Source organism: Marmota marmota, unplaced genomic scaffold, assembly GCF_001458135.2.
Source record: "Marmota marmota marmota unplaced genomic scaffold, marMar, whole genome shotgun sequence".
Taxonomy (NCBI): domain Eukaryota; kingdom Metazoa; phylum Chordata; class Mammalia; order Rodentia; family Sciuridae; genus Marmota; species Marmota marmota.
This window is the reverse complement of record NW_025999869.1, coordinates 18,231,750-18,245,506: the sequence shown is the minus strand read 5'-3', so window position 1 is coordinate 18,245,506 and position 13,757 is coordinate 18,231,750. Positions and strand designations below refer to the sequence as shown.

The 13,757-nt window shown below is 33.9% G+C and overlaps 1 protein-coding gene across 1 annotated transcript in view; it reads left to right on the top strand.

Annotated features, from left to right (window-relative positions):
• The window catches only part of Mrpl22 (mitochondrial ribosomal protein L22), a 46,297-nt gene that overhangs the window by 22,632 nt on the left and 9,908 nt on the right, over window positions 1-13,757 (top strand). The window contains exons 3-6 of the mRNA XM_015492682.2: window positions 5,110-5,245; window positions 11,033-11,098; window positions 11,820-11,897; window positions 13,274-13,343. Of these exons, the coding sequence (XP_015348168.1) occupies window positions 5,110-5,245; window positions 11,033-11,098; window positions 11,820-11,897; window positions 13,274-13,343 (350 nt within the window). The remainder of the gene's footprint in view (window positions 1-5,109; window positions 5,246-11,032; window positions 11,099-11,819; window positions 11,898-13,273; window positions 13,344-13,757) is intronic.

Below are 13,757 nucleotides of genomic sequence, written 5' to 3'. Positions count from 1 at the left end.
GGGGGGGGGGGGGGAGACGAGCAACTTGTGTAGATTGATACAGCAGGAGTAGGAGCCATTTATTGTAGGACAAGAGGGGTATATATACATTCCACACAGCTTATCTAATTAACATAAACTAGATACAGCAGTCAACCAATAAGGAATCTCCACACTTAATGGCTCGCTGGCATTACTTCACAAACCACTCCCTCTGGCAGAATGCCAGGCGCCATCTTGACTTGTTTACAGACCCTAACAACTATAGAATGCTGATTTTAAAGCCTAGGAGTTAGATAACTGGGTCAAATGGTGTTTCTATTCCAAGTCTTCTGAGGAATCTCCATAATGCTTTCCAAAGTGGTTTCACCAATTTGCACTCGCACCAACAATGTATGAGCATACCCTTTCCCTCACATCCTAGCCAATGTTTATTGTTGCTTGTATTCTTGATAGTTGCCATTCTGATTGGAATGAGATGAAATTTCAGTGTAATTTTAATTTGTGTTTTTTTTAATTGCTAGAGATGCTGAACATTTTTTCATATATTTGTGAGCAAGTGCTCTACCAACTGAGCTATATCCCCAGCCCTTCATATATTTGTTGACCATTCGGATTTCTTCTTTTGAGAAGGGTCTGTTCAGTTCCTTTGTCTATTTATTGACTGGGTTATTTAATTTTTTTAGTTTTAAATTTCTTGGATTCCTAGAAATTAATGCCCTATCTGAGGGGCAGGTGGAAAAGATTTTCTCCCAACTGTAGGCTCTCTCTTCATGCTCTGGATTGTTTCCATTGCTGTGAAGAATCTTTTTAGTTTGATGTCATCCCATTTAGTGATTTTTGATTTTATTTCTTGTGCTTTAGGAGTCTTGTTAAGGAAGTCAGTTCCTGAGTCAGTATGTTGGAGCACTGGGCCTGCCTTCTTTCTAGTAGTGCAGGGTTTCTAGTCATTCCTAAGTCTTTGATCCATTTAGAGTTGGTTTTTGTGCAGAGTGAGAGATAGGGGGTCACTTCATTCTATTAAATATGGATTTCCCTTTTTTCCACCACCATTTGTTGAAGAGGCTATCTTTTCTCCAGTGTATGTTTTTGGCTCCTTTGTCTAGTATAAGTTAACTGTATTTTGGGTTTGTCTTTGTATCTTCTGTTCTGTTCCATTGGTCCTCTTGCCTGTTTTTGTTATTCCAACTCTTTAGTATAATTTGAGGTTTGGTATTGTGTTGTTTCCTGCTTCATTTTTCTCACAAAGGATTTCTTTGGCTCTTTTGGGTTTCCTATTTTTCCAAATGAATTTCATAACAGCTTATTCTATTTCTATGAAGAATATCATTGGAATTTTGATGGGAATTGCATTGAATCTATATAGCACTTTTGGTAGTACGGCCATTTTGACAATATTAATTCTGCCTATCCAAGGACATGGAAGATCTTTCCATCTTGTAAGGTCTCCCTCAATTTCTTTCTTTAGTGTTGTGTAGTTTTTTGTTAGGTTGATTCCTAAGTTTGATTGTTTTTTTTGAGACTATTATGAATGGGATGTTTTTCCTAATTTCTCTTTCAGCTAATTCATTGGTGGAATATCGTGGTTTTTTTTTTTTTTTTTTTAAGAGACAGGGTCTCACTAAGTTGTTAGGACCTTGCTAAATTGCTGAGGCTGGGATTACAGGCGTGCACCACTGTGCTTGGCTGATATAGGAATGCAGTTGATTTGTTGAATATTGATTTATGAGTTTCAGAAGTTTACTGGTGGAGTGTTTTGGGTCTTCTAAATAGGGTACCATGTTTTCAGCAAACAGAGATAGATTGAGTTTTCCTTTTCCTCTTTGTATCCCTTTAATTTCTTTCTTTTGCCTAACTGCTCTGGCTAGGGTTTCAGGAACTATGTTGAATAGAGGTGGTGAAAGTGGGCATCCCTGTCTTGTTTCTGAGTTTAGAGGGAATGCTTTCAGTTTTTTTGTTCATTTAGAATGATGTGGCATTGGCTTTGTTGTATATAGCTTTTATGGATTTTGAGGAATATTCCTTCTATCATTTTTTCTAGTGTTCTAAACATGAATGGATGTTGTATTTTCTCAATTTTTTTTTCTGCATCTATTGAGATAATCATATGGTTCTTTAAGTGATGTATATCCATTCTAATTATGTTACATTTATATTATTATTTATAAATTTATTTATATTTATAAATATAAATTTATATATTTATAAATTTATTTATTTAATTATGTTACATTTATAATGTTACATTTCATTGAGTTTGGCTCTGATTTTAATTATTTCCTGTCATCTATTGATTTTGTTGTTGATTTGTTCTTCTTTTTCTAGGATCTTGAAATGTAATGTTAGATTATTTATTTGGCATCTTTCTATTCTTTTATGAATGAGTTTAATGCTGTGAACTTTCCTTTTTGAACTGCCTTCATAGCGTTCACTATTCTCATTCACTTTTAAGTTTTTTTAAAATTTCACTCCTAATTTATGTATTCATTCATCACTCAAATGTGAATTATTTAGTCTCCAGGTATTATTTTCTACTTTTTGACTAATTGTTGCTTTCTAATTTCAATTTCTAATGTATTATGATCTTACAGGGCATTTTCTCTCTCTCCTTTTTTTTTTTTTCTTTTTTTGCACTTTGCTTTGTGGCCTAAAATATGGTCTAGTTTAGAAAATGTTCCATATATACTGCTCAGAGAAGTTATATTCAGTCATTGATAAATGAAATATTCTATGTATATCCATTAGATCTAGATTATTAATTGTATTTTTTAGTTTTGTATCTTCTTTATTTAGTTCTTGTTTGGATTATTTATCTAGTGTTGAGAAAGGAGGGTTAAAGTTATCCAGTATTATTGTGTTGTGATCTATTTGATTCTATTTGATTCTTTATTGTTTGTGTATGCTCCATTATTTGGTTCATAAATAAATATTACTGTTATATGATTCCCTTAAGCACTATGAATGACCTTCTTGGTCCCTTCTTATTAATTTTGGCTTGAAGTTCATTTTATCTGATATAAGGATGGAAACCCTTGCTTGTTTACAAGATCCATATGAGTGGTATGTTTTTTCTCATTCTTTCACTTTAAGTCTGTGGATATCTTTGCCTTCGAGGTGAGTCTCGTGGAGACAGCACATGGTTGATTCTTGTTTTCTTATTTCAATCTGCAGGCCTAGGGCTTTTGATTGATGAGTTTAGACCGTTACATTCAATGTTATTATTAAGAGATACTTTTCATTTTCTATCATTTTGATTTATTACTAGTTTTTTGGTTGAATTAGATTCTTCTTTGATTGACTGTTCTTCTAGTGTAGCTTCACCCTCTGCTGGTTTTAATTTTTATTCTCCATTTCTTCTTCATGAATATTTTATTTATTTATTTTTAAATACTTATTTTAGTTGTTGCTAGATATTTATTTATTTATTTGTGGTGCTGAGAATCGAATCCAGAGCCTCACACATGCTAGGCAAGCACTCTATCATTGAGCTACAACCCAACCCAGTGAAATATTTTATTGTGTGTTTCATAGTGCTGGCTATCTAGTTGTCAAATTCTTTTAACTTTTGTTTTCATGGAAGGTTTTTACTTCACCTTAAAATCTGAAGCTTAATTTTACTGATTATAGTATTCTTGGTTGGCATCATTTTCTTTCAGACTTCGGTATAAATTATTCCATGACCACCTAGGTTTAAGTTCTGGGTTGAAAAAAATCAGTTGACATCTGGATTGGTTTCCCTCTAAATTTGATCAGTCATTTTCTTTAGCTGCTTTAAAAATTCTATCCTTATTCTGTATGTTAGGCATTTTCATAATAGTATGTCTTAGAATGACTGTTGTATATTTGGAGACCTGTATGCTTCCTGTATTTGATTTTCCATTTCATTCTTAAGGTTTGGGGAATTTTCTGATATTATTTCATTGAAAAGATTGTGTGTTCCTTTAGTTTGTATTTCAGAGCCTTCATCTATCCTAATGAATCTCAAATTTGGTCTTTTATATTATCCCGTATTTCTTGAAAATTGTGTTCATGGTATTTTAACATCTTTTCTCTACATTCAACTTTATTTTTAAGATTACATGTTTTGTCTTCATTGCTGGAAACTCTTTTCTTCCAAACGCTCTAGTCTATTGGTGATGCTTTTCATTGACTTTTTAACTTGGTTTATTGATTCCTTCATTTTGAGGATTTCCTATAGATTCTTCTTCAGAATCTCTGTCTCCTGTTCTTTCACTTATATTTTCTCTCTGATTTCACTCCTTACATCATCTTTTACCTCATAAATCAGTTTAACTATAAACTTTCTAAGTCCCATCTCTGACATTTCCTCCACTGTGTTATCAGTGGATCTCTTGTTGAGGTATTCTGTGTTGTTTGTGATGATCTGTTCCCTTGCTTTTTCATATTGTTTGTATGTCTACCTATCTATCCAGATGGAACTGAAGCAGTGGAATTTTTACCCTACATGCTTATAGTATCTTTGTAGGTTTCTCATGCCTCTCAGATTAGGGGTGAGCCCAATAATAGCAACAACCTGTGCAAATAATATATAGCAGTAGCCTAGGTACTTTGTTCCTATTTTGTTGTCTACAATATTAATTGGCACAATAAGCAGTGCCAAATAGTAGGGTCAGCAACTTCCATCGGTAAAAACAGTAAATAATCATAGATTATGTCTGGTATAAAATCAAATAGTAGGTGCTGTATATGATTTCTGCCATATTAATTATTGCTATAGCATTGACAGTGGGGATTGGCAGTATATAAACCAATTAGTGTTAAGAGGTGTTAACGATAGAGTTGATCAAGAGGAAAGAAGAAGAGAAAAGAGGGTAGAAAAGTGTTTGCAATTTTGAGGGGTGAATAGGGTGGATGTAATGGTGATGTAGAATGTGTTGGTTATGAGAGAGGAGAAAATTTAAAAATTTAAAGGAAGAGTGAAAGAAAAGTAGCCTCACACAAACCAGATCTTTGTGATATTTTTTGTAAAAGTGGTCTCTATTAGTGATTACTTCTAGAATGTTTCCATTTGTGATCTTTAAATTGTTTTCAACAAAATGGAGCTAGCTAAAGTAGTAAAGAAGATGTATAAACTCTGCAGAAAGGTTCTAAGTTTCTCTTATCTTACAGGCTGCTTTCATCTCACAGTGTGTTACCCCAGTCTTGCATCCACATAAGTGCTTCACTTGACATTTCTCGAAAATGGGAGAAGAAGAATAAAATAGTTTATCCTCCACAACTGCCTGGAGAACCTCGGAGACCAGCAGTAAGTTTGTGGGTAGAACTAATCTCTTAAATTTTGATAAAATTTATTCTTCCATGACAAGAAAAGAAAAAATTATACAACAATTTGCATGATCTTTAATATATCAGATTTCTCTCTGTAATTTACAAAGGTACATCACTGCTTTACTTGTTTGTTTGCCTTTAATAAACCTCTTCATAGGCCCTTAGCTCTAAAACTAAGCAGAAAGTTTAAGACACATTGATTTTGATTCCAGGAGGTTTGCTGATGAATTCTTGATGGAGCATGATGAATTGGCAAGAATGACTTAAACCAGCTGGGCAGGGTGGCTCATGCCTGTAATTCCAGCACCTTGGAGGCTGAGGCAGGAGGATCATGAGTTCATAGCCAGCCTCAGCAAAAGCGAGGTGCTAAGCAACTCAGTGAGACCCTGTCTCTAAAAACAATAAAAATAGGGCTGGGGATGTGGCTCAGTGGTTGAATGCCCCTGAGTTCAATCCCTGGTACCAAAAGAAAAAAAAAAAAAAGATTTAAACCAATGGCCAATATTTAAATATATATGGCTTTCTAATGTTATATGTTTGACTAGACATGCTTTTTTTTTCTTTTTGTAGTACACAAACCTTTGAACTTAATGTTGAATTAATCATTGGATTCCTACCAGAGATTTATCCTATTTTTAGCTGTTCAGAATAATTTTACCCTCTCCAAACTGCTAGAGATTATTCTAGTTTGAGGTAAAACACTAACTTAACATCTTTTTTTTTTTTTTTTTTTTTTTTAAATTTTAATATTTATTTTTTAGTTATCGGCGGATACAACATCTTCGTTTTGTATGTGGTGCTGAGGATCAAACCTGGGCCGCACGCATGCCAGGCGAGCGCGCTACCGCTTGAGCCACATCCCCAGCCCTAACTTAACATCTTAATGTGTATTTATTGTGGCGTACATACACATCTGCTAAAAAGTCTAAGCAAGTAATAACATAAACAAGATGAGAACATTTAAATCCTTAAGACAATAAGCCGTGATAGAATTGTTGTGTTAATTATAGATTATTCAGTTTAGTAGATAATCTGTTATTAAGGAGCTTAGTTTTTATATGGACTTGAAAACATACATAAAATTTTATTTATTTATTTATTTGTAATGGAGATTGAACCCAGGGATGCCCTACCACTGAGCCTGCATCTCCAGACCTTTCGTTTTTTTTGTTTTGAGACAGGGTCTCGCCAGGTTGCATAGGCTGGCCTAGAAATGGTGATCCTCCAGCTCCTGAGTTGCTGGAATTACAAGTGTGTGCCAGTGCACTGGACTCTAGACAGCATATGTTTAATAAAGACATACTGAGTTGCTAAGTATTGGTGTGCATTAGTACTGCTTTATGTACTTTTTTTTTTTTAATCTGGTGGAGTTACTTTATTGACTTTTAAAAGAGCTCTCACTTGGTTAAGAAATAAGAAAAAGAGATGCAAATAATTTAAACAAATAACTTTTAAACTTTCATATTTTATCATGATAGCAGAATTTGAAGGTTGTATTTGTTACAGAATCTGAGCTATAAAGTATTGACTTCATTTTGTAATTAAGCAAAACTTAGTTACATATTTGATAAATACTGTACATAAAATATTATATAATTAATGTACTTTCTTTACTTCTTACCTGAGTTCTTTGAACTTAGACATTAATTGGAACTATATCATGATAATAGTATCTATCATCAGATCCAGAGTCTGAGCCGAATTTTGTACTGTGCAGTGCCATTCTTTTTGGTTACTAAAAAATAGTACTTCAGCATAAATCCCAAATGTCAAAATTCAAATAGTTGATATAGTATTTAATCTGTTTAACTGCAGGAAATGAAGAACAATGTCAGTCTAGTCATTTGTTTTGTATTTATATTTCACCACACATGCTTACATGCACCCCGCCCCCACATGTCCTTTATATAAATGCCAGTGTGAACATATTTGATTTGATTCCATAATCCTTTTGGAGACAAATTATGACTTTAGGAAAATAATGTTTGGTAAGTTGATGTTGGTGTACCAGTTAAATCTGTGTATCAATTACATTTATTATGACTATGAAATATTAATATCTTTTATTGTTACCTAGCTTACTTAGAAGGAATTATTTACTCATCCAGCTACACACACACACACACACACACACACATATACACACATACATATACTTACTTATTTATTATTTGATACTGGGGATTGAACCCAGGAGTGCTTAACCACTGAGTCACATCCTCAGCCCTTTTTTATGTTTTATTAGAGAGAAAGGGTCTCACTGAGTTGCTTTGGGCTTCGCTAAGTTGCTGAGGCTGGGTTTGGACTCACAATCCTCCTGCCTTAGCCTCCTGAGTCACTGGGATTACAGGCGTGCACTATAGTGCCTGGCTACAAATTTTATAATACTGTACTATTATGCATAGTGTTCCTTAGACTTGCTCAAGTGCTAGTTGAAAACTTTACAATTTTTTTCTGTTGAGGATTTGATTCGGAGCCTCTGTGTGCTAGTCAAGAAGTACATCCCAACCTTTTTTATTTTATTTTGAGATAGGGTTTTGCTGAATTATCGGATGGATTTGAGCTTGTGATCCTCCTGCCTCAACTTCCTGAGTAGCTGGGATTACAGACATGTGCCATTGCACCTTGCTGTAAACATTTTAAAAATTAGTTTTGTCTTGGTTTAAAAGGGATAATATCTACTACTCTACTTAGTTCTGATATTCTGCTTTGGAATACTTAGTTAATAGCTGATAAATAGAGGTAGTAAATAAATTCTGCAGCTGTAAATTAAATGTCACCTATGTAGACATGTTTTAGGCCACTCTCAGTATTTTTAAGACAACTGTTCCTAATATGGCTAGTACCAATTTTCAAACAAAGTAGATTCTTATTTAGACTTATATGTGGCTTCATTATGGTAAAGAAAATAAGAGAGAAATTAAAAGGGCTTTGTTCATGAGAGTCATACATTACTTGGATTTGAGTTTTCTTTTGCAGAATTTAGAAAAGATCCATGTGAAATAAATTAAAACTATAGTGAGAGTATATCAAAACTGAACAGCCTCTTCTATAACAGGCATGATTTTAATGTATGGATTAATCACTATACTGATAATAAGCCACATGTGGATACCATAAAACTTTTTCGTAAGGACTATGTGGCACTTTCTATTTGAATCATTATGTGCATTTAAAAATAAATTGATTTTGGGGTTGGGGGTATAGTATAGCTCAGTAGTAGGATGCCTAGCATACATGAAGTCCTGGGTTTGATTCTTGGCATGATACACATACATGCACACACACACAATAGATAGATAGATAGATAGATAGATAGATAGATAGATAGATTTTTGAAAAAGCTATTGGTTTGGATAGTTCATGGTTTGGACTTCCTTTTACTTAATTTGAATAACTGTTTTGTGCATCTATCCTCACTCAACTATATCTAGTATATATGTATACTATATTTATCTAGTATATAGTGTATATGCAGTGACCTATAACTGTGTCTTCTGACTCCAACTTTGTCACGTTCTCTATTTGCTATGATAGATGTATATATTGCGACTTTGTCTTGTTATATTTAGAAAGTGTTCTTTAGACTGGGGGTGTAGCTGAGAGGTTGAGTGCTTATCTAGCATGTCTAAGGTCTTGAGTTCAATCTCACCAGCACAAACAAAGGAGGGGGAGAGTATTAGTCATTTCACTTTTACAAAGTACATGTAGAGTACATGTTTGCTCTTGCTAGGATTACTATCTGTATATTTAGATTATTTTTAAACTAATTAATTTTTTTTAATTTTTAATTTTTTTCATTGAACATGGGCACAATACCTTTGTTTTATTTATTTATTTATTTATTTTATGTGGTGCTGACGATCTAACCCAGTGCCTCACATGTGCAAGGCAAGTGCTGTACCACTGAGCCACAACCTCAGCCCCTAAACTAATTATTGATAATTAATTTAAAAATATATATAGTTGAAAATAAGATATATTTTAGATTAGTTTTAAACAGATATACACACATGTGTGTATATTATTATTATATTATTATTATTGTTATATTTTATTTTTGAAAAATTTAAGGACAATAACATAAAATTCAGGTTTAAAATATCCTATCATGGGAATCCATTAATTGAAAAGCTTTTATAGAAAAGATTTTATCAGGTGGATTAATTTTTGCAGATTAGTATTATCAGTCATGACATTTCTCTTGCTTGCTCCCTAGGATACTTTATTGCTGAAAATGTAATTAGGCTATTGGTATAGTTTTCAACTTGTCAGCTAGAAATGCAACTGAAATGAAATTTGCTAAATATTTGTTTTAGTCAACTTTTTCCGCTGGCTGTGACTAAAAGACCTGACAAGAACAATTTTAGAGGAGGAAAAGTTTATTTCAGGGCTCAGATTTTAGAGGTCTCAATCCATAGACAGCTGACTCAATTCCTCATGGTTGTGGTGACCCTGAACATGGTGGAAGAGTATGGTGGAGGGAAGCAGCTCATATGATGATTAGGAAGCAGAGAAAGAGACTCCACTTGCCAGATACAAAATATACCCCAAAGGCGTGCCCCCAGTGATCCAATTCTCCAACCACATCCTACTCACCTTCAGCTACCACTTAATTAATCCCATCAGGGATTAATTCACTGATTGGATTAAGACTCTTATCACCCAATCATTTCTCCTCTAAACCTTCTTGCATTATCTCACACATGAGCTTTTGGGGGACACCTAATATCTAAACCATAACGATATCAAAAGATGACTACTTGAGAAAACTGCTATTTCTAAGGCATTTGAAAATTTCCAGCAGGAGTCAGAATGTTAAAAAATTGTGAGATCTTCTCACTCTTGTGTGCCTTGAATCTTTTCTGATATATTAAAAAAAAAAGCTAGTAGGGAAAATAGTGGAAAGAAAGTGGTTATTAGGGTCAGAAGGGAAACTTCAGAAGGTACACATGTGAGTTACTTTCCTGTTTTTTACTTTGTTTTTCTAAGTTTTGTGTTCTTAGAGAAGTCATTTGATTTCTCAAATTTTCAATTTACAAAAGGATTATAAAATGTTTTCTTTCCCAAGTCATAGAGTTAGACTAAATGAAATACTGGGAGTGCTTTATGAACTAGAAATTGTTTAACAGATGATTGATTAAAAGAAAAGAAACAAGGTATGTCCACTACTTGAAATAGAAAATTAGAAAAGCTGAAATAGAAAATTAGAAAAGCTGACCAGCAAAATGTTTCAAGATACTTTCATTCAAACCTTTTACTGTCCTTCTGAACAGAGATGTTGCAAATGTTGGCACATACTAACCATTTTTAGAGTTTCTACTTCTTATTTAGTAATTTTATTTTATATTTTGGGACTGGGGATTGAACCCCCAGGGGTGCTTAACCATTGAGCCTTTTTTAAAAATTTTATTTTGAGACAGAGTCTCCCTGAGTTGCTTAGGGCCTTGCTAAGTTGCTGAGGCTGGCTTTGAATTTGCCATCCTCCTGCCTCAGCCTCTTGAGTTGCTAGGATTACAGGTGTCCACCACCATCCTGGTTTCTTTAATCTTTTAACATAGTGTGATTTAAGAAAAATTCAACTTTGTAGGGAGAAAGAATCTCCAAATTTTTAGTATGTTTTATTTCTTATGGCAGCATTTGTATTGGGCATAGAAAGCAGAAACTTGATCAGTGTATATCACTGTTATTTTGATAAACTTGCTACAGTTTTTGTCATGTTGATAAACTTGTTACAGTTTTTTTTTTCTTCCCTGTTTGTAAGGAAGTCTATCATTGTCGAAGACAAATAAAATACAGCAAAGACAAGATGTGGTATTTGGCAAAATTGGTAAGCTAAAATAACTATTACTATATAATGCTTAATAACAAAGCCATGAATCCCCCCCATTATTTGAACAATAAATACATACCTGTACTGATTTTCCCCAACAGTGAGGAATATAGCTGCATAATACATGTTCAGATAATAAGAAGATAATTTAAAAAGTGATTGTTCAGAGAAGTATGATTTTTGCATGTTTTAATCTTTCTTCTGAGAAACTAAATCACATTGATTTAGTTTTCAAAGGCACCAGGAGTCTGGCTGTAACCAGAGCATCCAGGAAGCTTACTTGCTTATCTGTAAAAGTTGATTTGATCCGTTTTAATACTGTTGATTTTTAAGTTTTTTTCCCCCCAAGACATGACATTTATCAAGGAGAGAAAAGCAGCAAATGTAGTTGCAATTCATCCTGCAGGTGGAAGAGATGCATTTAATGCTAATTGCAGTTGTTGCCAATTTGTGATCTTTTTGTCATGCCATTCTCTTTTAATGTACTTAAAACTATTACATCCCAGGCCTTACAGTTAAGGTGTTTAAGTTCACTTTTGATTTAAAGATGGGTGGTATCCCTCTTCACACTTGTTTTCTTCTTGTTATGTGGATTTAATTCACTGTTTCTAGAAGTTGTTCAGATTATTGTAAGCCTTTTTGCTTTTCACTGAAAAGGGAACATTGATTTTATAAACTAATTTGTTTATTCTCTCTGGTCTGTCACCCTTAATTCTAGATTCGAGGAATGTCCATTGACCAAGCTTTGGCTCAGTTGGAATTTAGTGATAAAAAAGGGGCCCAAATAATTAAAGAGGTAAGTTTGTCAAGCTGGGAATGGAGGAGATAAGGACATGCAGCTATCTTTCAGGTGTTAGTAAACTCAGCTCAAGTCCTGAATTTCCCGAATCTTCTGGTGTAAGTATTCACTCTATATAATACTGATTTAGATTTAAACTTAGTTTTGTTAATTTTTCCCTCAGGAATGTGGTATGCTTCAAGCATTTTTTTCTTAAGATGCTTTTATTTGCACCATGCATTTATTTATTTTTAGTCTATGAAGTGATTACCTTATTTTTAATGATTTGGTGTGATTTTTTTAGAAGATTCTTTTGGGAGAGGGGATCAATTCCAAGAGAGAGCCTATGATTTTATAACTAGCTGAATAGAAGGAGCAGTGGAATGGAACTGTGGAGAATTGGAATCTCGTCCTTTCTCTTACATTTTTCCTGTGACCTTGGACAAGACATTTATCCTGTCCAGTTTTGTTTTGCCTGTGTACACTAAGTGGAATTGGATCTGGTGGTTTCTACAGATCATGCCAACTCCGAGTGTAGCTGATTCACTAGGTACAAATGTGCCAATGGCAGTGGTGCTGACTCATTCTAGGCCCTGATGTTCCTTTTTCAAAAAGCTGAGTCACCATTATCCCTTATATAGGTATTTCAGCATTATTTTTTCTCTCTTCAGTTAATTTGCCTCTAAAGTCAGTTCTTACTTTTCAGGTTGTAGTTGACTAGTTGAGATTGGTGAATTCAGGCCTCCCATATAGAGCTTGGTCTTGCATGAACCAGTTCAAAATGCATTCGCCAAGTGTCTGTTGCTTAGCATTGGACCTCATTCTTTAAAGGAGTAAAAGATATAGTTTCTGTTGTTTCTGACAAATTGTCCTATTTTTTAAAAAATGTGAGGAAGTTAACTTATTTGAAAATATCTATGGAGCATCAATTTATAATTTTAGATTTTTAAAAAAAAATAATTTTAGCTTTTTGATTTTGTGAACTGATGTTGTTTATAGTTACTTTGGATCCAAAGTTTAGAATTTTCAATAAGATGTAGCTCTTGAATTTTTTGGACTTTTTGACGAGTTCCTGACTGAAAGGCATCGTGTGCCTTGTCACGAGCACTGCTTGCAAGCACTGCCGTGTTCCTTTATGGCTTACACATGTCACTTAAAATCCAGCAGGATAGACTGCATTCCTGCAATAGCTATTCTTGTCTGAGGAGGGAAAGCTCACTGTATCCCTTATCCTTAGTACTTTCATCATTTGATTTTCTCTTTTTAAAACTGACTATAAAATGGAGGCCTGTGATTAGCAGTCATATTAACAGAGATAACAAGAGATGAGAAATTTAATTCTGTTTTAGTTCAGGATTAGCCGTATGAGAATGCCTTTCTTTTCCTTGTTTAAGGTTCTTTTAGAAGCACAAGATATGGCAGTGAGAGACCACAATGTGGAATTCAGATCCAATTTATATATAGGTAAGATTTTTAATATTCTTAGCATTAAAAGTGTCTTTCAGTGCTGATGCCATATCCCCTATCTAACGATAGTCTTTGATATCTAACTACTTAGGTTGCTTTGACAGTAAAAATTGCTGCCAGTGGCTTATTCTTCAACCTTAAACATATCTATGCTAATCTGTTATAAGTAATATATATATATTTTTTAATTTTTTATTGTTGGTTGTTCAAAACATTACAAATTTCTTGATATATCATATTTCACACTTTGATTCAAATGGGTTATGAACTCCCATTTTTACCCCATATACAGATTGGAGAATTACATCAGTTACACATCCATTGATTTACATATTGCCATACTAGTGTCTGTTTGTTGTGTTCTGCTGCCTTTCCTATCCTCTACTATCCCCCCTCCCCTCCCCTCCCCTC